Here is a 27014-nt window from a genome sequence, read left to right as displayed (position 1 = left end):
TATAATGTTTACATTGTTTAGTGGACTTTCACCCCCCAGTGGGCCTAAGGACCGGGCCCAAAACCCAGCCCATTAGTGGCTTGGGGCGGGTTGGGCTTTGGGCTTTGTGGGCTTTGCGGAGGTCTGGTTAGAGTTTTGTATCATTGACCATACCATACCTTGCTTCACTCCAGATTTCTGTCATAATCTCTGGGGTCATTGATGATGGCTCGCATAGTAGCGTTCGACATCTTTACTTAAATAGCTATTTCGTATCACCTATCGGGCTAGTTTCATCCAATTTTCACTCTTCGTTCATGTTACCATCGTTACTATTGATCCTTCCCAAAATTCGAAGCAACTGAGACGTGATTTGTCTCACCTCTCTCACATGGTTATCATTCCTTTGCGATGAATTTGCTCGATCCCGCAAAATACTCATATCCTCCTCGATATCATGCAGCATCTCCCCCAACCGCATGGTAGCATGACGCAAAGCCTCGCGCGCGACAACCGTCATTTCATGACTATCTAGTTGCATATTGCCCAACTGTGCCGTTGCCTCAGTCACAACTACTGCATGCTTGGTTTCCATTGCCCTATCCTTGCTTCCGTTGCGAGTGTTGGGTGGGTTGTTGGATTTGTCTAAGCCACCCCCGTTAGCCCGCCATTAAGTTGTGTGGATCATGTCGGGCTGAGGATTCACATACCAATACCCACACCATTAGGTTCCCGGTTCTCTCCCCAGCCTCCGAGGATAGATCCAACCGCTACCTCGTACAGAGTGAGTGTCTTTATCACGGCATCTATCATTTTTTGTAGCATTCGCGCGTCCAGATGCGTCTCTGCTACGGGGCAGCCATGCAATATTTCCCAATGCTCGACCAAAGCTGTGCCGATGGAGAGGACTTCATCTAGAGACATTTGATGGGTGTCTAGTGAAGATATAGTCGAGATGTTTGGGAAGCAATTGAGAACTTGGGCTGTCCGGTCGAGACAGTTGCAAGGCTGCTGAGGTTCAAAGCGCTGCATAATTGGAGTGTTCCGAGCGGACAGATGAAAGATGTCCGCTTGTCTAAAAATTCTGTGCGTTAACATTGTTATACGGGCGGGTTTGTATCGCACTACCTCGCACTACTGGGAATTGAATGGCTTTGTACAAAGGAAACTCACTTGGCAACGCCAACTAACTGACCATTACCTTGCCGATCAACAACAATTAATGATTTAGGACACTTATCTGCTTCCGATGATTATGCATGGTACGCATATATGCTCTGAGATTGCGACACACGTCAATTTGGATACACGCCACATGCACCATAAAGAGGTATCGTATGATGTAGTATTCGGTACAGGAGCCGGGGGCTAGGGGAGTTGACTAGAGAACCATACATAACAAAAGAATGGCCTAAGAAAAAAAGGGACCTCGGGTTTTGGTCGGGCACTTATTCATATCTCCTCGGGCCTTTTTTCCATATTATTCATCAATCGGGTACTTTCCAATTCTTCCAAGGTTATTCGCTGGGTACTTTTCTGTCCAATCAACGATGTTCGAAAGTACCCGACGCGCATATATTTAGCCATATTTGTCATATGTACGTTTGTTCTAGTGTCAATGAAGGAGCGGATACTAGCTTGAATGCTTGAACAAGTTACAACTATTTTGGCAAGATCTAGGGGAACCAGAATTTGTACATCAAGGAAAACCTCGTGTCAAGGGGATTGATACCCCATTCTGGAAAATGCAGGTTTTATATCCACATCACCGCTTTCCTCGCCCTCTCCTACTTTGAATCCTACATATGGCGGATTAGATGAAGCACCGGTTTTAGTTGGTTTGAATCGGGTATTCGTTATATTCACGTTCGTTATAGCGGAAATTTACTGTATATAGCATAAAATATAGAAAGCAGCAGAGGTTATGGGAGAATTCCAATTGGGAACATTGAAGGCTGTACTAGGTTCCAGACATAGAGGGGGTTTTATCAATCCCCTATATTGATGTGCAGTAAGTAAACAAAATCATGTTGCATAATGGTGTTCTTTTTACGAGACCCTGTATAAAATCATAAAGCCATTCACGTTCGTTCGTTTGCGGCATGAAAAATATATATATCGTTACCAAACCAGCCACACCGAGATGGTAACAGGGCAACTTCCTATTATTCCGCCAATTCCACTCTTCCTTGTAAGGACTCTACACGGTGGTGAAGGTCTTCGGCAATCTGCTTCGCAGATCCTTGTATAACACCACCTTCTGGCCCGACAAATCTCCTGATATCGACCAACATAGCCAAGAGTTTCCCGATTCGACGCCGTAAGATCTGTCTCATAGCTCGTGATTTAGCCTCGCTTCCCACTCTAAAATTTCCCAGGAATAGATCACAGTTTGCCTCCGGAACGGGACAGGTAATATTTCGATCGAACGCGCCACGTATAGAGCGCTCAAAGCGAGCAGCAGACTGATGAGCCGATAAAGTCCTCTTTTCGCTGGGGGAGATGGGACTGGAGTCTATTGGCCATGCAGTTCGAAAAATGCGCTCCCTCTCGTGTGCGGAAATCGCTGCTCGGCGAAAGAGATCTTCGAAAAGGGAGACAACACATTCTGCAAGCAAGCTCAAGGCCATCAGGCTGGAAGGCCGTGAATAAAGACATCCTTCGTCTTCGGGTACATCTCTACCACATTTAAACAATTGCTCTTTGAGTAGGCGAGTGTCCCGCTCGGCTGTCATGACCACATCAATTGCTAGGAGCTTTTTGTCCATGCCACGACAATGCTCGAGCGAGGCGAGACGACGGAGAATAGTCAAGTAGCATTGACCCTGACATGAACCATCAGATTCGGAAGCTGGTCGGGCAGTGCTGCATGAACTTGGATTACCATTTCGATTGCTTGACGTCGCGAGCGAGCTCATTTCTCGGTCGCGATCATTGATCAGAAAGGTACGTCTGCTATAATCGTCGGAATGTCTCCAATTCCGTGAAGAGCGTATTGAGAGGTTTTGAGGGCATGAAGAATTCGCTGGAATTGACGGTTCCCCAAATAGGTCTGATGATGAGAATATGGCCGGGCGAGAGATTGAGGATGAAGGGAAACTGGGAGAATCAGGGTCGCAAAGTCCAGCCGTATCCTCAGACGCTTCATCCCTCCTTGAATGGTGCCTAGCGGACTGGGAGTTGCCAGCACAATTGGCGGTGTCAGTTGTGTTTCTATTTAGAGGCTCTGGCAATTCCGAGTGAGAATCCTGGAGGCTGGGGCGCCGTCCCATGGCTGCTCCTGAAGGACTTGATAAAGGTAAAAGCTCATTGAACGCATATGAAGTCGTTGTATTAGCGGCCGGAGCAATATTTTGGCTTTCCAAGCCCAATTTCTTCCTCTTCAACTCATTCGGGTTCCGCCTAAGTGAAGTGGCGGTGGGTAACTGGCGCGGTAAGGACGGAAGTTGACAGTAGATCAAGGATTGGATGTCCTCCATAAAAGCATCCTTGTATATATTACCCAAATCACCTCTCTGTGAGGCTATGCCGGGGCAGCTCACAGAGCTCGCCAGTCGATCAGTTCTGTCGGATGCGAATGGAGTATCATGCATAGAATCAGCCAAAGATAATGAAATTGTGGTGGTTGAATCGCGCCACTGGCTCATAACATCCTCTTCTTCCATGGCTAGAGGCACCGTGTCTTCTGTCTGGGCAGCTTGGGCATCCGATTCTCCACTCGGAAATTGAGCACCCTGAGACGAAGCATCTCGCTTTCTAGGTCTTCCCATGCGACGGAGTGGGCTATATACACAATGAAGTCCGTGCTTCACACAGCGCTCACACTCGGGCTTGTTTTGGCTGCATTTGATTTTCAAGGATTGGCAGGCGTCGCACGACGTACGAAGTCGTGCCTGGGAAGACATGGTTGGACCAGGAAAACAGCATCGGGTGATTTATAATGACGCTCAGTCAAGCTTCATAAAGACGTCGGGAAATCACCAGGTCAATAATTTAGCGGGGTTGATGGTCTCCAAGCTGCGACCTTCAGGGCTCCCGAGGTCTGAAGACTGCTGACAAATATGCCCTGAGCCCCAACAGGAAGGTAGGTAGCCCAATGTACTCCGTATCCGGTTGTGCTTTGTTCCTCAGTTTTACAAGCATGGTGACAGAAATCTGTTTTAAAGCAAGGTATGGTTAATGAATATGCATAAATCTAACTAACCAGCCCTCATATCTTTTCACAAAATTACAGACCCTCGCAGGGGTCTGTAATTTTAGGCCATCACTCTCCTCGGATCTCCTCGCATTTTGTCGAATTATACTGAAGCTGGTGACGTGGTGCCCCGATGGGAGTTGATGCGATGAGTCGCCTTTTGATAGTCGGGTTGAAGTCTGCCCATTGCTGTGGACTAGGCCAACAAGCATCTCTAGGGACACGGTGACAAACGTTTGATTTATACTCAATAGAGATATGGCGGACGAGCATCGGTCATACAGCAGATCGGCCAAAAGACCAATCAACGCCGCGATTGATCATCAATGCTTGAGGCTCAACTGCTGCATTATGGCCTCCCTAGGGAAATCTCACATTAAAACAAAGTAAAAACAGACTCATCATCAATATTTTATGGTTTATCATGGTACCAAAGCTGTTGAACTAGCTAGGTTTCTAATCAGAATTGGTCCAATCGGGTACTTTTCTGACCCCTATATAGTAAACTATCGGGTACATTTATTTCTCTCACGGCTTGAGGCTCAGTGGGTATTTAACAGAGATTTCCTGCTATGTCAACAATATTTTGCTATCATATGGGCTACTACTGATTTTGCATCGCTACATTCACTCAAAACAATGTCGGAGACAAACTCGAACCTGGTTACAGACACCAAAGAGGAAAGAACCAATACGCCCTCTGAGTCTCAAGATGAATTGGCACCGGTTAAGTACCCATCGGGACCAATTTTGGGTATAATTGTCATCGCATTGATGCTGAGCATGTTCCTGGTAATTGCATAGCATAATCCTATAGATACTAATACCGAGCTAACTTTGGGATTTCAGGTCGCCCTTGATATGGCAAGTACCCAAATCATGAACAATCTCCAAGACACCCTTCTAACTCTAAGTCAAGAGTATCATCTCCACTGCGATCCCAAAGATAACGACCCAGTTCAAGAGCATGGAAGATATCGGATGGTACGGCAGTTCCTTCTTTCTGACACTCGCCGCTTTCCAATCCGCCTGGGGTCATGTATACAAAGGCTTCTCCCTGCGCGGTTCTTTTCTGGCGGCTATTGGGATATTCGAGATTGGAAGTTTGGTCTGCGCTTTGGCGCCAAACAGTATTGCGTTGATTGTCGGACGGGCCATCCAGGGCATGGGGGGAGCCGGTCTCACTGGCGGATGCTACACCATTGCAGCTTTCATTGCGCCCCCAAAGAAAGTACCCATACTCATCGGCTTGCTAGGGTCTACATTCAGTGTAGCGAGTATTGCAGGACCTCTGCTGGGAGGCGCCTTTTCGCAGCATGTTACATGGCGTTGGTGCTTCTACATTAACCTTCCCATCGGTGGCGTGGCTGCCGGGGTCTTGCTTTTCTTCTTCCGCACCCCTGACCGGGCCAAATCCGGAATGGGAAGGCCAGTGAAGGAGAAACTGCAACATTTCGACTTCATCGGTCTGGCAGTCTTGCTAGCAGGTTTGATCTGCTTTTTCCTAGCCCTACAGTGGGGAGGAGTGACAAAACCATGGAGCGACGGCTCTGTCATAGCTTGTCTTGTTTTATGGGTTGTCCTGACCGGCGCTTTCCTCGGTATCGAGTGGTGGCAGCAAGATCGTGCGATAATGGTTCCGCGACTATTGGCGAATAGGAATATTGGCGCCTGCTGCGCCTTTATCTTTTTGTGAGTTTTGCTCTCTGTTGCGTCGTGATGAAACCTCGAGAGCAGCATCTGACAGAATCAGCCTCAATGCCGCCAATTTCTCGTTGATCTATAACCTTCCAATCTATTTCCAGGCCATTCATGGAGACTCTCCCATGACCAGTGGGATCAAAAACATCCCAACCATTCTCTCAACATGTCAGTTCCGGTCTCCTTGCATTTATATTCAGTGGGACTTGAACTAATAGACAGAAAGCCATCGCAACTTTCTTATCATCTGCCATTGTGACCAAGGTCGGATACTACCAGCCATTCTTGCTAGCCGGCAGTATACTAGCCACTATCGGCGCGGGATTGATCTACACCTTCGATCTGACGTCCGGTCTGGGCCCTATTATCGGATATCAAATTCTGTACGGTACAGGCACCGGACTCTCAGTTCAGATCCCTGTTGTTGTAGCAGGAGGATTGAGCTCAACAGATGACCAGGCCATTACCATGGCGACTGTTCTATGTACGTCTAAATTTAATCAAGATACAAATTGTCAACCAACTGACCTATTCATAGTCTTCCAGTTCATCTCGGCGGCTTACGGTGTTGGCTCCACGGATTCGATCATGAACAACCTACTTCTGAGAAATATACCCAAACACATGAAGGGTATCAATCCTGAGGAGGTCATCGCTGCCGGTTCAAGCGGGCTTGAAGAGGTCTTCTCGGGCTCAGCGCTTCTTGGTGCGCGACGCTCCTACCTTGATGGTCTGCACGGCAGTTGGGCCATGGGAATTGCGTTCTTTGGCGTGACATTTTTGTGTGCCCTGATTCCGAAACGGGGAGGCAAAATCCCGCGGCCAGGTGAGCAAGGTGGAAAGGATGACCAGGGCAACTTTGTTCCTATGGCCTAGTTGGTTTGAGCTGGGCCTTGGTCTAAAATTTTGGCAGTGGAGTCTCTAAGCATTTGAATTTCGGATTTCGGGAGATTTATGCACTTCAGCTTGTGGAGACAAAGGTTATGCATACTACCTACGAAGGTGTATAGCGGCCAAGGTCTAAATGCCTGACTTTTCAGGCTTGCTGCCTTAAATTGCCTAAGGATGCCTTATTTAAAACTGGCGGAAAACTAAGATACCTGAATTACTATGACTGGTGCCTTACTAAGCAAAGTATCTTTCTAGGTGCCCGAGTTCAATAAAATAAAGCTATTCCCACCACACAAAACAGCACAGAGGCCCCCCCCCTCCCTTAGTCCTGGCGATGAATAAAGACTGTTGAATAGGCTAGCACGACTTAGACAAATCTGATATTTCTCCACGGTACAGCCCGAATAGCCGTATTTGTAGTGTTTTGGGAGAGAAGTTGAAGGACCTCTGCTTTGTAAGGTTCAAGATCGATAGAAGTAGGTATTTGTGCGGTCGCGGTCGGTATCACGGCGATGGATAGATATAGGAATAGCTTTGGGGCGATGACGGTAATAACGATGATAAGGGTAATGATAGAAATAATGATAGGAATAGCTTCAGTTTTATTAAAATACGACACGCTACCTACAAGAATTCCGCGCTCTCATTGGCTGAGTCAGAGTGGTGCAAACTTCTAACTATAGATAGCTTTATTTACAATACAGCGTATAGAGCGGTGTCCAAAAGCGGTCTTAAATAAGGCATCTTCAGGCACCATCTGGCATTTTCAGGTATCAAACCTGAAATATCAGGCATTTAGATCTTGGCCGTTATACACCTTCGTACCCCGACCTTACATATCGCCAATCTATCCTCATCGAGATCTATCCCCATCGATCCCGACCGTACAAATCGCCGTCCATCCTCATCAATCCGAATATCCCTGACCATCTCTATACGCCCACGGATCAATCTCGACCCTCATAAACGTGAGATTCGGAGTCAGCCTCGGCGATAGGAATACAAGGACGAATGGTTTACCTTAAGGGGAGCTTCAAGTGATGGAAGAGAGGGGACGAGTACACAGTGGGAAGACTTCAACGTCCAGGAATAAGGGAATTCCAGGATTTGTATAGGTGCGAATAGCGTCATATTTGTGCCCATTTCTTAAGGCACCAATATTGTCGACCTCAGTTCTCCCAAGGGCTCTGTTATGGTAATTCAGGTATTCATATTTTCTGCCGGCAAATATTCAGGCATATTCCAACAGGCATCAATATTACTAATATTGGTTTCCGACCCCTGGCCGGGATACACCTTCGCAAGTACCTACTCCTACACAAACCCAAATTATATATCTTACCAAAATATTGAAACTAATGGTATCTCGACTTCTACCAGTTAGATTTTATTCAAAATTGAAATATATACTTATATAGTTGCTATAATTCTAGATTCTGAATTTGAACTTTATATACCTAGTGGAAGGTCGTAATACAGTGATTACAGAGGCTGCCTAGGATAGGCTTTAATGGGGGCTGGTGGGCTGTGGGTTGGGTCGGGTTTCGAAGGTAGGGCCTATAGCCCAGTACGGGTTGGGCTATGGGCCTGAGGTCCAGGCCTATTGATGGGCTTTGCGGAAGTCTACGCATTACAAGAGTGATTTATTCCAAAACCCGGAGTAAATGCGATAAATTACATAGTACAAGTTGAAGGTCATACCAGAACGGGCCCTCCACCCCAAACCTTTGCCCGATGGGATTTTGAATGTTTCAGCCTGAGCCCCTTAGCCCCCCTTTTCATTAGCCCAATCATATCATCTCTCTATGCGCTTAGATCAAGTTTGTAATTTAGTCTGAACATGTCACATCAGCAGTTTGACTACTACATCTACTGTATCTTTGGGAGAAAAAAGACATCTAAGCACACAACCCGCAGATATCTTGCTCACTCAGTGAAATCTCAAACTAAAATAAAGATTGAATGATGGATCTTTACCAAGCTGCGGGCCAAGGCAGCATCGACGACATAGAGTCTGCGGTCGAGGAAGGGTGCGATGTCAATACCCAAGATGAATACGGGCTAACCCCTCTCTGGTTCGCCGTACAAGGAGGCCAAGTAGATGCATGCAGAATTCTGATCGCTCGAGGCGCTAGCGTGGAAGGGCAAAGACCCAGCATTCTCGAACTCGCTGTCCAACAAAGGCATACCGAGATAGTGGAACTGCTTTGGCCACACTGCAAAGCGGAAAGAGAATATCGAGCTTTAGAAAGTGCTATCTCACTGGGCTTTCATGAAATCGCGGACTTTTTGGTCGGAACACAGGAATTCGAATATCAGCACTCCCAAGCCAATGACATTGAAATGCTCATAAAAGACGGATTTCCCAGCCGAGAAATTCCGGGTTTTTTTGAGCAGTGGGAGAGATTTATTTTTGTTCGGCGCTCTGAGAAACTCCATTTACATCGTATTTTTTTGGACTACGCCCTTCTTCTCGCAACGAAGGCCGATCGCAATGCTGGAATTCGATTAGTGAATTTGCTGCTTGAGGGAGAAATCCCTATTGCCGACGCAAATTGCAAGATCAAAATCGACGAGGAATTTGAAACACCCTTAACGAATGCAGCTGAGAAAGGCAACCTGGAAATACTAGCCACTTTGATTGAACTCCCGCAGATAAAGTTGACACTTCGTGGCAAATATAACTGGCCTGCTTTTCTCCATCTGCTGGCGAGCTCCGAGTCCATCACCTCTGAAAAAGGCCGGACCATAGCACAAAAATTGTCCAAGAAGACTCTTCCCGATTCGCTTCTGGTCGATACCAAGTTGGCTCATCTGGAAACCGTATTCGAAAATGTCCTCCGACTCGGTGACGATGCTCTTATAAGCCAGGTGATTGACCTTGTTCACGGCGCTGCAGGGATTGTTATTCTGCCGCTATTGATCAAAGTGAATGAGCGTCATGGTCTGAGATGGATTCTGAATAGTGACATAGTGCACGCATCCAAGCCTCCGCCAATACTTTGGGTGTTACTTTGCAATTTCTTCCAACGTAGTCCGAATTCGGAGGCCATGAGGCTTTTTACTCGAGTGGCAGAATTTTTGGTGGAAAACGCGATTTGGGACCGGGTGATTCTGGTGTGCCTCGACTCACACAACTTCTGTTTTATGAAGCAATTCTTCTATCCTCTCAACAAGATCCCGCCAGGGGAAGTGACAGAGGAAACATTGGAGGGACTTCCACAAGCCTCTACTGATCAATCCCTCGTAAGGGAGTGGGTTGACAAAGGCTTTGCTAACGCAGCACTGTGGAGCGCCATTAGATCTGGGGTATGGAAGAGTCCAGCATTTGAAAGGCTGCTTTCCTGCTCCGATGTTGATTTAGATGAGCCAGCTCCGCGCAAAAAGATTCCAGGCGCCGGAGAAAGAATGGACCTTTCCCCTCCATTCTTCGGCAATTTTATCGGCAAAAAACCAAAATTTTCTTTCAACCCATCTGCGGAAGATTCCCCAAGATTACCTCTCGAACCCGTTGTCCCAGAGAACCATGCCCAAAAAGACTATGAAATGCAACTCTCGCGACTGGAGCAACAGAACAGGATACGATTAATGATGGCCCGGAATGAGCAGGATACGAAATTAGGAAAGACTGTTCTAGCATGGGCCGTGACAAGTCATAATGTTCAGCTTGTCGAAGTTCTTCTGCGCACCTCACGCGTAAACGTCAATTCACAAGGCCCTCATAATACAACCCCTCTTATGCACGCTATTTCCGTCAATGATGTGCAAATTGTGGAGAAACTATTGGAAATTGGAAATATTGATCTTAATTTGCGGGACGATGAAGGTAGAACTGCTATCTTTCTCGCCGCACAAGCGGGAGACCTCCATATCATACGATTGCTCACATCGACTAAAAATGTGGATTTTTCTATTCGGGATTGCAATGGCGAAAATGTCCAGGATCTTGCAAAAAGGATGGGAAGCCAAGACGTCGTAGCTGCACTTGCTACTTAAGGTACATGATCAAAGACATGAACGTACTAGTACCTTGTCTCACTTTACATGGTTGGCCTGAGTTCTCAGTGTGATCACGTACATTGGAAGAGATGCCGCCTAAGGCAAATCAAATCTCGATATTCTACCGGACATTGCGAATGCTCTTGCTTGGCATGGAATCCGTCTTCACTTTTTTACTATCTTCCTCTTCTAAACTAATGGTCTTGACAAGGTAAGATGTGTAGAATCGGTTAGCTAGGGATATTCAAGAGGTGCGTAGAGCTTTTCCAGGCAAATTCCCAACAGCACAAAGCATGGCAGTTTCAAGCCCCACTCGATTACTCTTATCCCTGCCTACATGTATGTCACGTAGTATTCAATGGGTGCACTCCCCAACGGTCGGTTTTGTAACAACAATACGAACTTGTACACTAAAACAGCCACCAATGATACGTGTTTATGTTCGCATTGTCTGACCCCCCGTTTTCTGGCCCCCATTTTCGCCTATAGTAGCCCGACGGGCGACAGATACGGATGCAGCCTAAATTTGCGGGATAGCAAAGTATTAGGGAATGCACGGACATCAGTTCATGATCAAAGAAACAATAATGTATGTTAAATACTGTTCATCTTTTGTTACGCCATCACGTCGGAACTTGTCACATAAGTGCTTTCCGGATAATTGAGTCCACACCATTCTTAAATTAAGGGCCACTCGACGAAGCATTCGTGGGGCTTGGATCATTTATTCTTCCTAGTGGGAGTTATTGTCTTCATGTGGTTATTAATTCTTTTAATTCTGTTGCAACGCCACAAATGAATGCATTCTACGTACTGTACTAGTTAATAGATTCCATAAGAATATTAGGTTATCAGGGTAAACTACTCCGTAAAGGCGGCTCAACAACATTCATATAGAACTAGCCATTCAGTCCACAAGTAAGTGTCTTGTATAGTACCTTTCACAGAACAGGGCAGGGTATTGTAACTTGGCAGCCTAGGCTAAGCAAATTGAGCCTAGCAAGTTCCGCCTCAGTCCGTCCAACATTGCCACGCAGATCTCCCCTCTTAATGATAACATTCATTTCTCAAAACTGTATTCTTTCCTTTGAAAATATCTCCTAATTTGTCTACCTCAAGCGACTAAATAGCCAGATCAATCAGCAAAATGGTCTCAGAATTGTGGTAAGTAAGACTCGGGGACCCCAGGCAGTTTCGTCTCATCTATTCCTGTCACAACCTGTTCTCTTTGACTTCTAAAGTCATTCATTTAAACTATGTTAATTCTTCTCTTAGCCCTGTCTATTCTGTGAGTCCACCTTATGACTGCTACGGACGTGATAACCCAAGCATTAGTTATATTTCATCCCCTCATTCTCTTACTACGTTTAAACTTAATAGCTAACTTCAAGGCTCTTAGCCATTTTTTGGTGCTATGGGCTGCGTCGCTTCAATTGTCTTCACTTGCTTCGGCGCTGCCTATGGAACTGCTAAGGCTGGCGTTGGAGTTTGCTCGATGGGCGTCCTACGACCTGACTTGATTGTGAAGAGTATGTTACGTCCCGGAAGACCCCATAAAAGGAATTTACCGTTGAATATATTATTATTCGAGAATGCGATACTAATCTAGTGCGTTATCTAATAGATATAGTTCCAGTTGTGATGGCTGGCATTATCGGAATCTATGGTCTAGTCGTTTCTGTTCTTATCGCAAACGGTTTAAAGCAGGATCTCGCGTTATATACAGGCTTTCTCCAGCTTGGTTCAGGTTTCTCGGTCGGTCTTGCTGGCTTGGCCGCTGGGTAGGTTGCGCAACAGACAATTCCCTAGACATAACTAAAATGATTCATTATGGTTCTAGTTTCGCTATTGGCATTGTTGGTGATGCCGGGGTTCGTGGAACAGCCCAGCAGCCAAAACTATATGTTGGCATGATTCTGATACTTATCTTCGCCGAAGTTCTTGGTGAGATCGACATCATACATTCTATCGATGCATAGAGTGAGGAGCTAATCCGTGTAAAGGCCTGTACGGTCTAATCGTCGCCCTTCTTATGAATTCGCGCGGGAACCAAAATGTCGAGAGATGTGTATAAGGGTTCCCTAGCACAGATATATTAACGGAATCAGCCACCTTTAGGAATCGAATTGGTGCTAGAAAATAGTGGGATCTTTTATCTATCATACTTTTGTTTGGCGCTCTTAAAAGAGGTTGGGGCTATGTGGCGCCATGATCTACTACATAATGTTATGTTGCCTGTTTAGCGACGTATTGTTGGTTGCTTGACTATTTTGCTCCTCTTTTAAATCAGAGTACACGAATTAAATTGCTTCAGTATAATGCAGAAAGAATAAACAATAATTAGCTGATTTCCTTCGGGTGACTTGACTCCCTGCGAGTCCACAAGATAAAAGATATATTTAACTGCATTTTTTAAGTCAGCACCTGGTTGATTGTATGGATGCTATTCAATACTAGCCAAATGTTCACGAGTATGGTTCACTTCTGCTGGACGGCTCTAAATCGATGATGTGCAGATTTTGGTGGTTTATTCAAATCAAGGTGACTCAGATAGTTAATAGAATTATCTAGATTTTCTTCTCTGGGTGTAGCTTATTGATTATCTATGTGATAGATACATAAATCAACGGTTGGCTTGAGCTAAGAAGCGTTCGTGCGCGAGCTACTGAAGTATTTATCCGTCCTGGCCTCTAGTTTTGACACCTCTTTGATATCTCAACCAGAGTATAGGATCTTGAATATCAATCGTAGGCTTTTCCATCTGGCAATAAGTGCTTTATCTTTATTGGGCTCGCTGACGCCTGTTTTAGGGACACCTTGGATGCTTTAGTAGGTGTTTGGCGAAGTCTGCGTAGAATTAAAGGGCCGTCAGCTTGGTGCCTCTAGCATTCACAAGCAGTGAGAAAAAAGGCCTACGGAGTAGGCATTCATGAATGATAGAAAATTGCGATTTTGATCTGGAGAAAACGTATTATATACGCAGTATCGAAGAATTCTTAAAAACTTCACCAAAAATATAAGCTACCTACTTTCAGTCTTCGAAGAAAATTTCAATCGAAGCACTCTTCACAATATTCATCCAGCCACCGCCACCAGCCAAGGCTAAAATTACAACTTGATCCCCAACAGTCAACCTGCGCACAAACTCACCCTGGTCATCTGCACTAACGGCCCTACGTCCAGCAAATTTAAGATGGTCGCAATTTCGCTGAGTATCTGAATACCAGGTGCATTCGAACCGGTGCGTTGTTTTTGAGCGGTGTTTGTTCCGTGCCCACTCTCGGCGCAGGACGAGCTGGCCGTCCCGTAGGATTGCAAGTTCGTACCAGCTGTCGCTCGTAAATGAACCCTCTGGCCGATCTGAAAACCAGCGGTCATCGCTCCAGCCTTGATCGCGTCCCTCAATAACCACATGGACTCGTGGGACAGGGAGCTTGATTGTAACTGGGATTGCCTCGCTGATCACGTACTTGTCTTCCCGCACGATTGTGGGGACAGCGTCGGAATACCAACCTACATCTCCATGTAGATTCCAGGCACATGAATTTAGCTCTGCGCCAAGTGTAATAGACCATGAAGTACGGCTTGAGCGAGTGCTTGGAGTCATGATTGCTACCGGGTCGGGCATTATGGTAGACCTATCACTCGGCTGCACAATTGTGATACAACTGTTACTGTTAGAGCACCAATCGACCGGCATACGGCCAAAGGTGTCTTTGATGGTCAAGTCTGCGTCTGCATGGACCAGGAGCCTAGCTATTTCTGGCATATCGCGCTCTGCAGCGTAGTGGAGTGCCGTCTTCCCGAGTTTGTCTTGGGCATTGACGTGGGCGGAACTCTCAATTAAGAGCTGTATTGTCCGCAACAACTGTCTATCGACAGCCTTTATAAGCAGAGTCTGGCCATTTATGTCCGTCGGCTTAAGGAATGAATTGTCCAATGCCGCTATTTTCGGCACCATCTCAGCCATAAGGTCAGCAGAGCTGGTTTCGATGAATCGATGCAGAATAATTGGGCAATCCTTCTCGCTGACTAGATCTAGAATACCATCTGCATCTGCATCTGACACGACTTTAATCATCGCTTCGCAGACGGCCTTGAAGGTCTTGGAGTGGGAGGCATAGTCATGATCTGCATGGCTAAGTTTGGCTGTAGCATGCAACAGTGGGATATTACCGTCCTTGTTTTTTGAGGTTAGGAGTTGGTGAAGATCAGAATACGATATATGGTTCGCAATAATCTGAAAGTGCACCGCTCTATCCCAGTCAAGAACAAGGTGAATGATATTCTCGCCCATATGGCCTGATATCAAGGGATCCGCATGTTCAAGTAAAATCTTCAGGATAAGTGCACCGTCATGCCCATCTGTCCTATGAGACGCAATATGAAGAGGTGTGTGGCCGGTACGTTGTTGAATGTTTGGGTTTGCACCAGCATTGATGAGGGCTCGAACAGCGTTAAGACTCTGCCAATGGGTCGCGACATGTAGAGGAGTATCCCTCCAGTCAATATAGCCAGTCTGGCTGAGGAGTCCTTTCTCAACTTGTGTGAGTAGTTTGATAGCTTCTGGTTGATTTCTAAGCGCTGCATGAAAGAGGGGGCTGCAGTTGGAATGATCTTGGTGATACAGTAATTTGCGCCTCTGGTCGGGAAACTGGCCCAGTGCATCAATCACCATTTTCACAATGGTATGATGGGATCCATTTTCGCCAAGGAGTGCTAGGTTGAGTATTGACTTTCCTTCAGTGTCGTAATGCTCGGCGACGACCTGCAATGCTTGATCTGAGAGGGATCGCAAAATCCGGTCAACCACTTTAGACAACCCCTGCAAGGCGGATTCAAGAAGCGGGGAGCGGGGTCGAGTGTTCTTGTCCATGGGGTCGGCGCCATTTTCAAGAAGGAACAAAGCAATCTCCTCTCGACAAGTCCTACAGGCGAGCCATAGTGGTGTTTGGTTATCGTTGTCTTTTGAATTGATGTCAGTTCTCCCAGTTCCAATCAACAGCCTCACTACAGAGATATGGCCTTGTTTGGCGGCCCAGGCGAGTGGGGTCCGATTATGATCATTGTCCTTTGAGTCAATATCAGCTTCACTGTCTTTCAGGAGCTGATCGACTACAGTGTTATGTCCAAGGTATGATGCTAGCATCATAGTAGTTGTGAACCTGAGGATCGCAGTGGATGGGTCAGTCATTGCATAGAGACGGGACCAGGTGTTGAATCTCCTTGATGAAGTATTGCAGATTTGGAGCACCAGCTGCACCAACTCATCTGTCGCTTGCTGTTGAGCTTCCCGGAAATGCGCCATCCAGAAAGACGCAGCATATCCAAGAAATTCAAACCCTGAAAGTAATTCGCCAAGACTGACCTCATTCGGCGTCTGGTAGTCATCAAAATCCGAGAATGTGAGCGGAACAATGCAGCTTGTTGCGAGAATAAGCTCTGACTGTACAGGGTGTAGAGAGTTCTTCCATCCATCGAGCACCTCGTGGTTACCAACAAGGAACTCTTTCGCCGTCTGGTGAATCAGGTATATCTTTTGATCTAGGATAGTGACAAAAAGGCCACACATGTTTCTTACTGTAGATTCAAACCTTTCCTCATCATCAAGATCGGCTCTAAGTTCGTTGTATGACTTGTGCTGGACTTCAACTGTGAGAGCAACATTCAATTCCTGCAAAGTGAGCGGCCTGCTGGATGCAACCACAATTGACAGCAGTTTCCGTGCTTGCGGTCGTTCGGCATCATCTATTCTGGAAAAAATTGCCTCATATGCCTTGTCCACTGTCGGCGGAAGGGATCTGACAATGTCCTTCAGCTTCCTGCTGGTAGGGCGAATAGTTCTGTATAGTATGTCGAACACAAGCGTTGCCCAGAGATATGTCCGATGCGTCATGGCCAGAAGTTCTGTCTCGAGAGTGGCTTTCTCCGTAACGTTGAGTCTCAGTTCCAAAGCTAATTTCGACAACTTCCATTTGATCACTCTGTCTATCTCACGGCCAATTGCCTCTGACTCTTCTTCTCCAGCAAGTCGGATCGTTGGAAAATTATGCGTGAGCTCTGAAAATCGTCGTTGTATGTCATAGTAAGGACGGCTGGTAATAAGGAACTTGAGGCGTGAACCGCTCTCTTCAGAAATTGCTTGCTTGTAGAACGCGCTGAGTACGTCGATAATCTGGTACCGCCCTTTCTCTGCGCATTCATCGAGCCCATCCAAGATGCAGATGATCTCCCCAGCCTTCGGGTCAGAGGCTGCCTTGAGCAGGATGGCCCAGAGCTTTTGGAAGAGCCGCGGTAGCTTACTGCCTTCGGCTATGTAGTCCTTCATAGCATGTTGAATAAGTGAGTTTCGTTGCGAGAAGAGTTGGTGTAGAAGAGCTGACAACGCCGTAGTAACGCTGGTCTGGTCTTCATTGTCATCCTTGAAGAAGAAATAGCAGACTGCGCGGGATTCGCTGGCTTCTAGTTCTGTTTCCTGATCAATTAGATACTTGGCCAGGACCGATTTGCCACATCCTGGGTCCGCAGATACCCAAAGAAGAGTCGACGAGTCGCTTTTATACCAATGGTGAAAGTTTTCGTGATGTAAAAACCACTCGCAAGTCTTGTCAAGTCTATCAGGATTTCGGTCTTTGTACTGTTCATAGTCTGAAGTCCGTAGCATTTGTAGGCATTCACGGCTGTCCTGGGTTGTTCCTATAATGGACTCAGATCCTTGCTTTCTAACAGACGACCTGAATGCGTACCAAAGCTCGGTGTAAGCTCCATATCTGGAGCCTTGGTCATGAGCTCCTCGAGATCATCTTTCACCATCTCGTAGCCTTTGTCACTTCTTCCACTGAATTTAACCATTGTCATATGGTTTCCATCCAAAGTTCTTGCACGCTGACTTGGATGGTCGAGAGTCGAAGAGTCAGGTGGGACAATCTTGTATTTGGTCAGTATTCGAGGCTATAGGAGTGTAACCATCATCATACGCACAAGTTGATTGAGTCCTCCCCAACAAATTCCAGAGATTCCTTTGGATTCCTGGAAAGTCCGGACAGCGAGAGCGGCTCTTCGCTGCTCCCATTGCACAGCAAAAGACTCGCGGCATAGTTCGAGCTCGGGTCCAGTGGGCAACAATGCATGTACGACCTCAGAATTCACATCCATCCCTAAAAGACAGCTTGCAACACGAGCAACCCCTTCCCCTAACGATGCCCACTCCCTACTACCCCGATGTGGCGTTCCAAAGAAAAATATCCCAATAGTTGAGCTGTAGATTTTCCGGATAGCTTCATCGGGGTCATGCTCAGATCGTCTAAGAGCCTCCTTCACTAGGATTCCACCTAGAGAATGGGCGACGAAAATCAAACGGCGAGTTGGCGCTTTTCTTCTCTTTGCTTCCAGTTCATACAAGAGATCCCTCGCATGAGAGAAGATATTCCCCTGGTTGACTGCATGGTACCCTTGCTGAATGTTTGTGTTATAGCCAAAAGTCATTATCCTAGCCTGCGGCAGGTCCTCCTTGAGCAGATCCCTCGGCCAGAATATACCGCTTATCGGCGCCCCATTTTCCTCATCCTGCCCTATGTTTGAATTTTCTGCCGGTATGAGTGTTTCTTGTCGCTTGCGAGTATGGCCCAGAAGTCGACTAAGTCCTCGGATTTTGCTCTTCTTGCTAGCCTCCGACGACGACAGGTTCTCTGGTGCAGACGGGAAGCTCGGGTAAAAGGTCCACGTCTTATAAGGATGGCCTTGGAGGCCGTGCACAAAGACGACGCTGGTAAGATAGAGATTTAGGTCAGATAGCGTGAGGTATAACCCGAGAGAAAGGCCCGAAACTCACTCTGCTGCCACGTCCTGCGGGTCACTCAGCAAGGTCAGCCCGGTAGGGCTTACAGTTGTAACCATTTTTTTTTCGAGAGAAACCACACAAGGTGCAGAAAATTAAATTCAGCGGTACTGTCCAAGTCGGTTGAGTTTCGTTTGTTTATGAGCTCGACGGCCTGCGAGCTACGGTGGAGTTTATGGTTGAGTGGGGTTGGGGCAAGGTAGAGACAGAGCTTACGCGGCTGAGTACTTAGGTATATTGTATGAAGACAAAATTGTGCAAAACCTAGCGCCTGCCCTCGTATAGAAGTGAATATGTATATCCAAACAAGGTTCAGGCTGTGCTCCACCAAGTGGGACGAAAAGGCTGCGAGAGGCAGAGTTGAGCCACCTAGGCATGACAGGGCCTGATCAGAATAGTTATATGTACGGTCTAATTTTAGAATAGGCACCCCGGACCTTGGCTTAGCTCAGCGGTTAATGTGATAGATGCTCCATGGATCCATGTCAACCTTGGAATTCCCGAGCCTCATTTCTCCACGCACCAAGTTATCATAGCAGCTCAGACAACAATCATATCGCCAACATCGCAATCAGTCCCGAACTGTGTTGAGCAAATATACATCATTTGATTTGTAAAAAAGAAAGCCCATTAAAATGATGAGATTAAAACTGTTCGTTAAGTAGGAGTCGATTTTGGTGTAAACCAAACCACGCTCCAGGCGCATATGGATCAAAACAAACCCTCTTGTTAGAATCCATTCTCTTCATTTAACAAAAAGAAGAAAATACTCCAACCATAACTACCCTTCCGAGTTTATGATTTGCTTCTCATTTATACTATTTACTACGGAGTATATAAACCCCATAAAAAAAAAGTTGGAAATACGGTAGTTTTTGTAGTGGGTTTTGTAGTAATTTTTGTACGGAGCAGTAGTAGTAGGATATAGATATAATCTTATGTACCATAGGTTGCTTTACACCCAAAAGTCTGTCAGTTATGAGCCCAGATTCGTTCAATTGAGATATTCTTTTACATTAAAAGATATCATTTTTCACAATATCGCTGCCGCCGTACTGTGTACTGTTGACACCGAGAGTCAACCCCTGAATCGGCGGACCGCGCGCTGAATCATTAGTCTGAAATAGGAAAGGTTGTAATCTTCCTCCGGAATTCAACAGAAAAAGAACATAACAAAACAAAACAAAACAAAACAAAACAATCAAAAACTGTGGTGTCCCTCAATCAGATCTTTCGCAGCAACTTTTCTGCATTCCTCCATCACCCTCAATTGCTCAGCAACCTCGCCTAGTCTGCTAATAACTTCCTTGTTCCCGCGCGTAAAAGTAAAAATCACATAAGGAATTCCGACGTCGTCGCAGAACTCCTTGACGTACTTCTGCGCCCGGCGCAGGTTATGTCTCGGGAGACGAGGGAACAAATGGTGTACGACCTGGTAATTGAGACCACCATGTATAAAATCTAACCAAGGCGGGCAATCGACGTCCATTGTCGTCCGCACCATCTTCTGAGCAAACGACTCGTGGAGGCCCCCGTCGACGCTCGACATAGCGAAGTGACTGAGCGTGAGTTGGACGTGTAACGGAGCGGTGACCATATGCGAGATAAACAGGAACGCGATGCGGGACGACCACGTCGGGATCGAGAGGTATAGCGTTCTGTAGCCATACCAGTACCAGAAAAATACCTGGCCGGTCATTTCAAGGTAACGATGCCACCATGCTGAGCCTTTACGGGGCGCTTGCTTCGGATCTAGTAGGTATAACCATGCTAGGCGGTACAGGTTGAAACGACCCATTAAAAGTATAGGATAGTAGAGATAATGCTGGTGCTTGATAAACCACCGTGCTGCAGCATCCAAAGGCATATCGCGGTCGTAGTAGGTCGAGCGTAGGGAACCAAAGAATCGAGAAGAGATGGCAAAGAATGGCATATGCTGGATATCCGGATCGTGCTCGGGTGAGTTGGTTGCTATATGATGCACGTTGTGATTCCGTTTCCACCAACCGACTGAAAGACCGCCAACGAAATCTGCAACGAAAATCCCGATGCAGCTGTCCGTGTGGAATCCATGTGTTATACTTAGATGACCGGCGTCGTGAACGAGGAATGAAAGCAGGTGCCAGAGTAAGCCGAGGAAGACGGCCGAAAGAGCGTAGTAGGAATAGTGAAGACATGTCAAGAAGAGAACAAAAAGAGTCGAGTATCGGATAAATTCGACAGCGTAGGAGCTATATGGGCACTGGTAGAGTCCTTCGGATCGCAATTTTTCATCGAGTTGGCGGTATTTTGAGATGACCTCGTCTTGTGACATTTGATCAAGACAAGGATATTTTGAAAGGTCTGATGATATCGCGTGGGCTGTTGATGCTTCCGCAGATTTGAATTGCTCCGACTCCGGCTCTGATGAAGCTCGAGAAATAGGCGTATCATTGCCTATACGCCTCAGACGAACTTCATATTCTATCTCTTCAGTATCGAAAACTGGTGATGGTGGTGTCGATTGTCTAGATGAGCTGACATCTTCTTCGGCTTCGTCATCCGTCGATACCAGCGTTTTGAATATTCCTCCCTGTATCGGAGGCAAGAAATTTTCCCATCTTCCAAGTACTCTTCCTATCACATACTTCTGCATATGTGCCTGTGCTTCCTCTGAGTGCAATGCCATGATTTCGTCCGTCCCATCCCGACCGACCATGTGCAATATTGACTTATCGCCGCCTGGGTGATAGGGTATCCACGCGTCAGCCTTCAGTACTTTATCACCAAATATGATTATCTTTCGCCCATCTGCTATCAATCCCTCGATTTCTCTCCGAGACCACACTCGATTTGTGCGTGACATGGCCGGTGCTATAGCCCAATGATGGATATAGTGGAGCAGCTGGAGATTGGCTTCTACTCCTGGACAGATGATGATGGATACTCGGCATAAGAACAAGAGGGAATGAGGTGCTCGCACGTGGCGGATGATGTTTGTTTGTTTGGTGCCTCCGCATCAGATGTGTCAACGTTGGAACAATCCTGGAGATCAGGCAACCAAGTCACGTGCAAGGTCTGATACTCTAGGTTGCAATTGAATATTGAATAATCGGAGACAAAGAACACGTATTAGGGAAACAGAATACGGAGTAGATTGATTCTAACGGGAAGTGCGTGGAAGTGCGTGGAACCACGTAACCAATTATCAAAAACAAGCTCCACTGTAACAAATTAACCCACTGGGCTGGGCCGGGCCGCAACTTCCGTATTATTCCCATTTTCTCGGTCACCGCAAAATCGACTTGGCAATGACGCGGATCTCGATATCTTTAATTTTATTATTATGGATAAAGGCCCGTTCATCCTCGAGTTATTCTTTCTGGATTTTCTTTTAGGTTAACATATTTTTCAGAGTAGAGTAAATCAAAGTAAATTATAGTAGAGTAAAAGAACGGCCCCTGACGTTTAATTTATATAAGTTAGCCCCTATTAACCCTAGGTGAGAATTGTCGCCCCGTTTTCACCCCTATCAACCAGTCTCCAAACTTCTCACCCATATCAGCCACACTCACCCCCGAGTGCCGCTTATATGCTAAGGGCGCATTAAGAATTGACCGTGTAGAATATGTGGCTTAAGTACGGCTAAGCGGACCGGAAGCACTGTTTTCCACGCCCTATAGTCATATGTGCCTGCTTAGGGGTGGGAAGAGTATAGAACGTAAATAGATAAATGATAGTAGTATCCGATAGAGTGGATGATTTGTATGGTGGTAATACTAGCTTCGAGGCCTAGAACCACCCTAAAATCTAGTGATACACAGTGTTATACCATATGAAAAGCTTCATTTTCCTGCCTATTTTCAGATAAATCATTCACCCCAAGAACTTGAGGACTTTGCTCACTAAGGGCTCTGTCATAGTAATTCAGGTATTTTAATTTCTACCAGTCTAAAACTGGGCATAATTCAGGCACCGACCCCATTCAGGCATTTAGGCCCTTCCCAGGCGGAGACTTTTGCGGAGTGACTGTGTAAGCTCACCTCCACTCACACTTCTTTTATCCACTCTTCCTCTCGTCGAGGCTACCCCGTATGCTAGCAGGTCCTGTGAACCTAGGGCGATGCCTTGTGCCTTTTCAGATAGACAATCTACATTCATTGATTCTTCAAAACAATGTTGTTGAACGGAGTCCGGTGTAAAGTCAGGGTTCTCACTGCTGCTTCTCTATATACATTGTAAAGTGTGACGCGCGCAGACGGGGCGTTCAATACTTTAGTGATCACAAGCTCTGAATTAGGGGTAGCATAATTGACGATGATGATATGAAGCACCTAGACACCGGTTATTGAATGGCTTTCGGGGGCAAGCCCAGTGTCGGAAACCAAAAATGGTTGGATATCCGCAAAATGGCTTAGCTCCTTGGGTAAATCTGAGATTACTTACAAATCTTGGAAATGCCCACCTGAGTACCTGGTAGTATTCCCGGGCCAGCTTTGGATTTAATACGGGATATTATTTATACACCTTCATCATCAATGGAAGGGATGTATGGATAAGGTAAAGTAACCCCAAAGATATCTATGTAGCCTGGAAGTCACGGATATGTTCCAAGTTACTGCGTCGCAGACACCTCTCGTCAAATTGGCCCCTTGTCAGCTAACACTGATTGGCCGCACTGATACGATGACAGATGCTTTCCACGCCCTGCGGATGATTTCCCCACATGGCTTTATTTAACTCCGATTCATATTAAAATTGCTAGCCTTTGCACACTTCTGTTTCAACTTCTAGGGCAATATTTCCCTTTCTTACTTTGGTTGTCGTCGACTCTGGCTCTCAGAATGGAAGTAACAGGCTCACAGGCTGAAAAGGGGGCTCTGACTCCGCTAGATGGGGCGATTGACAATACCAATGTGTCGCGTGTTCACTATAACACGCAACTATCGCCAATGGATGGCGGAGTTAATGCCTGGCTGTTCCTCGCTGCGTGCTTCGTTATGGAGGCACTTGTCTGGGGATTTGCATTCACTTACGGTGTTTTCCAAGCCTATTACAGCGATATCCCCCAATTCAAGGATTCCGGTAATATCGCCGTCATCGGAACCTGTGCTATGGTAAAAATCGAATACTATATGTTTCAACCCAACCCGAGCTTATCTATAGATTTTAGGGAATAATGTATCTAGACCTTCCTCTTGTCTTCGCCGCGTACAGACAATGGCCCAAATACCAACGCTTCGGCTGTGGCCTAGGTGTGCTACTAATGTGTGCCGCTCTTGGCCTGAGCTCTCTTGCCACAAGCACCAACCACCTCATCGTAACTCAAGGAATCTTCTATGCGCTCGGCGGCAGTATTGCATACGCCCCATGCATTCTCTTAATGGAAGAGTGGTTCGATCGACGAAAGGGCCTTGCCTTCGGCGTTATGTGGGCCGGTACCGGAATCGGTGGTGTCGTCCTTCCTATCGTCATGGAACAGCTCCTGGGCAGGTACGGATTTCGGATTACCTTGCGTGGGTTTGCAGTTGTTTTGTTCATCCTTACCGCACCGCTGGTCTACTTCGTCAAGCCACGCGTGCCAGTCGCAGATACCCAATCCAGTCCACCACCCCCAAACCTCCGGTTCATATTTACGTCCACCTTTGCTCTCTTCGAGTTCTGCAATACCGTTGAGGCCCTTGGGTTTTTCTTGCCATCTATCTACCTTCCTACTTACGCAGGCATGATTGGCGCCTCGACCTCCCTCCAAGCATTGACTCTTATCCTCTTCAACTTGGCCTCTGTCGTTGGCTGTGTGCTTATGGGCGCCATCATCGACAAATTTGACGTGACGCTTTGCATCCTCGTTTCTACTGTCGGATCCTCGATTGGAATATTCCTCATTTGGGGCTTCTCCATGTCCCTTCCTCCTTTATTCATCTTCGCGGTTGTATACGGTCTCTTCGCGGGCTCATACACCAGTACTTGGCCTGGTATTATGCGCGATGTAGTTCGCAAGCAGCCCTCTGCTGAATCTAGCATGGTCTTTGCGTGCCTTGCGGCTGGAAGAGGAGTTGGAAATTTGGTTTCCGGGCCCCTTAGTGAGGCTCTTCTTAAGGGGATGCCATGGGAGGGAAACGCCGGGTATGGATATGGAAGTGGATATGGATCCTTGATTGTTTTCACAGGCGTTACAGGCGTTGTGGGTGGTGGAAGTTATATTGCGAGGCGTATGAAGTGGCTGTAACTCTGCCGCCCTATTCTTCTACCCTACTCTTCTACTCTTGGGACCCTACGAACCTGATGAATATTGGTGGAATTTTTGACAGCCACTAATATATAAAGGTCTGTGTATATGTTGCAGAATACAGTTTTGAACTGTCTTGAAAAATGAAATTCAGCCAGATCTATTATTAAACAAGAAACCCCCCAACAATCTGGACCATTGCAACAGAGACGATGAGCAATACCATGGCACATCGGGTCTCACATGAATGAGGCGAACAAGTTAGTCCAAGACACTGCTACCATGGAAATAACTACATCTACTTAGTGAGTCAAATAATAATTCTCAACTGATTTGAACAATCTTGGATGCTCGCATCTCCTATAGTTACATTGCTTGAACAGTGAGCAGTTTTTTGTTAGATACAGTATAAATACCCTGCTCCTACATAGTTTGAATATCGGACAGTTTTTCCTTCTTCTACTCTCGCTCAGTTGGCACAACAGATCAACTTCCGTCGCCTCGGTTGGAGTGTCATTCTTGGCCAATTATTCACAGAGATGGAGCGAGACAGATCTCCATTTCGGAGTATCCACATATGTGGTCTTGACTAAAACCTCTGTCACCGAAACGGTATTATCAAAGATATCAATCTTTTTATGGCCTATACTTGTTCCATTTGAAACAAGTTTGAACGGCGTATCCGTGATATCACTGACGTCCTGACTATCGGCGATCTTTGCATATACCTGATAAGAACGAATCACTTGGCCGTTCGATTGATCCTCCATCAACACAATACGGTCAATATCGGTGGGTTTGTCGAGCTTGATCATATACTCGCCCTTTTCATCGGAAGAGTGTGTTGCATTGCCTACAATAGGCTTACTATAACATGAGCTGATGAAATCACCTAGTTCCTTGTAAAGGGCTGCATGTTCCTTTGGGATACCTCCGCTTCGATCGGGGGAGAGATCTAACTCGAGAAGACAGTTTCGGCCAACGGTTTTGTGGTAGACGTCGATCATTTCTTCAATAGATCTTAATGGTTGATCAACCCCAAAGAACCAGCGGTCATCGGTCTGCAAGGTGGTGTCGCATTCAGCTGGGCAGAAATACGGGCTCGTAGGATCTCCGCCATCATTCGTCAGACCACTGTAAGAGTCAATTTCATTTTCAATATACCACAAAAGATCAGGCTTGCATGCCTGGACCAGTTTTCCTCTGGGGCTTCCCCGAGTTCCGTTCCGATCCATCGAACTATAATAGTGTGAGAACCCCATTTCCGAGGGGAATTCGAGCAAATATATGTAAAACTTACTTGGATTAGCCGATACGCAGGTTCCATCCGTGTCACATCCATTGAAAATAACTGCTTGCGGCTGAGTTTCCTGTAGCAGGCTCTCAATTTGATCTTTCTGTGAGCTGCTGTAACCTCCATCAAACCAAATCTTGAGGATTGGAGTAGTGATATAATTAGCATTGGAAAGCCTGCCATTGCGAATAGCTCATTCATACCTCAGTTAAGCTTCCATAGCCCTTCCACAATTCAGTCAATTGGTCATAGACAATTTGGTCGTATGTACCGTTCGTGATATTAACTTGACCAGGAGCCCAAGTGCCGGCACGAACATCTGAATCCTGCACATTCAGATAATTATTGACAACAACACTATAGTAGAACCCAGGCCCAATGTTATACTTTTTGGCCGAGTCCACAAAACTCTGAACGATATTCTGGCCATGAACCGGTGACTGGGCGATCGTGTAATTGTATGGGACGGTCTGGTTTTCTCGGTCTTGGAAAGTCACTTCACTTGGCCATATCGCAAATCCGCAGTTATGCTTAGCAACAAGGGTAGCATATTTTGCGCCTAGGGCAGCAGCTGAGTCCATCCACCCATCGGTGTTGATGAAGGTCGGGTCGAACAGTGATATGTCAGGAACAAGATCGGGGACATTGTTGCAACCATCAATGTCGAGATAGGTTGCTATCTCATAATGGATGAGGACTCCAATTTCTCTATCTTGGAAAGCCAATTGCTCCTTTGTTGGCAGTGCAATCTTCGAGCCATCAATCGGAGAAATGCGGAACTTGGGCTCGTAGGAGCTCGCCAACGCGCCCGTTGCCACGCATATGCTGGTCAATAATATATTGGTAATGAATCTCATGACTTAACAAGGTGATCAGTGGCTGTTTAAATCTAGTAGCATGAAGCGTGCTC

General features: G+C 46.4%; 9 protein-coding genes across 9 annotated transcripts; 4 read left to right on the top strand and 5 right to left on the bottom strand.

The window, feature by feature from the left end:
• Nucleotides 1-283: 283 nt before the first annotated feature.
• Nucleotides 284-903, bottom strand: N7479_002496 (uncharacterized protein; the record flags this gene model as incomplete). Its single annotated transcript, XM_057250193.1, has 2 exons — nucleotides 284-624; nucleotides 690-903. 2 exons carry the CDS (start codon nucleotides 901-903, stop codon nucleotides 284-286), a joined length of 555 nt encoding a protein of 184 aa, XP_057114625.1.
• A 1241-nt stretch (nucleotides 904-2144) lies between these two features.
• N7479_002495 (Zn(II)2Cys6 transcription factor domain-containing protein) lies at nucleotides 2145-3884 on the bottom strand (the record flags this gene model as incomplete). Its single annotated transcript, XM_057250192.1, has 1 exon — nucleotides 2145-3884. The coding sequence occupies one exon, from the start codon at nucleotides 3882-3884 to the stop codon at nucleotides 2145-2147; it is 1740 nt and encodes a 579-aa protein (XP_057114624.1).
• A 929-nt stretch (nucleotides 3885-4813) lies between these two features.
• On the top strand, nucleotides 4814-6751 carry N7479_002494 (MDR family MFS transporter; the record flags this gene model as incomplete). The annotated part of the gene is made up of 5 exons (XM_057250191.1): nucleotides 4814-4966; nucleotides 5094-5866; nucleotides 5928-6043; nucleotides 6102-6359; nucleotides 6414-6751. 5 exons carry the CDS (start codon nucleotides 4814-4816, stop codon nucleotides 6749-6751), a joined length of 1638 nt encoding a protein of 545 aa, XP_057114623.1.
• A 1977-nt stretch (nucleotides 6752-8728) lies between these two features.
• N7479_002493 (ankyrin repeat domain-containing protein) lies at nucleotides 8729-10762 on the top strand (the record flags this gene model as incomplete). Its single annotated transcript, XM_057250190.1, has 1 exon — nucleotides 8729-10762. One exon carries the CDS (start codon nucleotides 8729-8731, stop codon nucleotides 10760-10762), a length of 2034 nt encoding a protein of 677 aa, XP_057114622.1.
• Nucleotides 10763-11912: 1150 nt separating this feature from the next.
• Nucleotides 11913-12839, top strand: N7479_002492 (V-type proton ATPase 16 kDa proteolipid subunit; the record flags this gene model as incomplete). Its single annotated transcript, XM_057250189.1, has 6 exons — nucleotides 11913-11929; nucleotides 12041-12053; nucleotides 12165-12294; nucleotides 12357-12546; nucleotides 12606-12709; nucleotides 12769-12839. 6 exons carry the CDS (start codon nucleotides 11913-11915, stop codon nucleotides 12837-12839), a joined length of 525 nt encoding a protein of 174 aa, XP_057114621.1.
• Nucleotides 12840-13796: 957 nt separating this feature from the next.
• N7479_002491 (uncharacterized protein) lies at nucleotides 13797-18661 on the bottom strand (the record flags this gene model as incomplete). Its single annotated transcript, XM_057250188.1, has 4 exons — nucleotides 13797-17461; nucleotides 17512-17692; nucleotides 17747-18530; nucleotides 18597-18661. 4 exons carry the CDS (start codon nucleotides 18659-18661, stop codon nucleotides 13797-13799), a joined length of 4695 nt encoding a protein of 1564 aa, XP_057114620.1.
• A 1142-nt stretch (nucleotides 18662-19803) lies between these two features.
• N7479_002490 (acyl-CoA desaturase) lies at nucleotides 19804-21300 on the bottom strand (the record flags this gene model as incomplete). Its single annotated transcript, XM_057250187.1, has 1 exon — nucleotides 19804-21300. One exon carries the CDS (start codon nucleotides 21298-21300, stop codon nucleotides 19804-19806), a length of 1497 nt encoding a protein of 498 aa, XP_057114619.1.
• A 2125-nt stretch (nucleotides 21301-23425) lies between these two features.
• On the top strand, nucleotides 23426-24810 carry N7479_002489 (uncharacterized protein; the record flags this gene model as incomplete). Its single annotated transcript, XM_057250186.1, has 2 exons — nucleotides 23426-23698; nucleotides 23755-24810. 2 exons carry the CDS (start codon nucleotides 23426-23428, stop codon nucleotides 24808-24810), a joined length of 1329 nt encoding a protein of 442 aa, XP_057114618.1.
• A 527-nt stretch (nucleotides 24811-25337) lies between these two features.
• N7479_002488 (Glycoside hydrolase family 29) lies at nucleotides 25338-26961 on the bottom strand (the record flags this gene model as incomplete). Its single annotated transcript, XM_057250185.1, has 4 exons — nucleotides 25338-25944; nucleotides 26004-26049; nucleotides 26111-26240; nucleotides 26308-26961. 4 exons carry the CDS (start codon nucleotides 26959-26961, stop codon nucleotides 25338-25340), a joined length of 1437 nt encoding a protein of 478 aa, XP_057114617.1.
• Nucleotides 26962-27014: the final 53 nt, after the last annotated feature.

This window comes from Penicillium vulpinum (assembly GCF_028829585.1).
Source record: "Penicillium vulpinum strain IBT 29486 chromosome Unknown utg000001l_segment0_segment0, whole genome shotgun sequence".
Classification (NCBI taxonomy): Eukaryota; Fungi; Ascomycota; class Eurotiomycetes; order Eurotiales; family Aspergillaceae; genus Penicillium; species Penicillium vulpinum.
The sequence above is the reverse complement of the archived record's forward strand: the minus strand, read 5'-3'. Positions and strand labels throughout refer to the sequence as shown.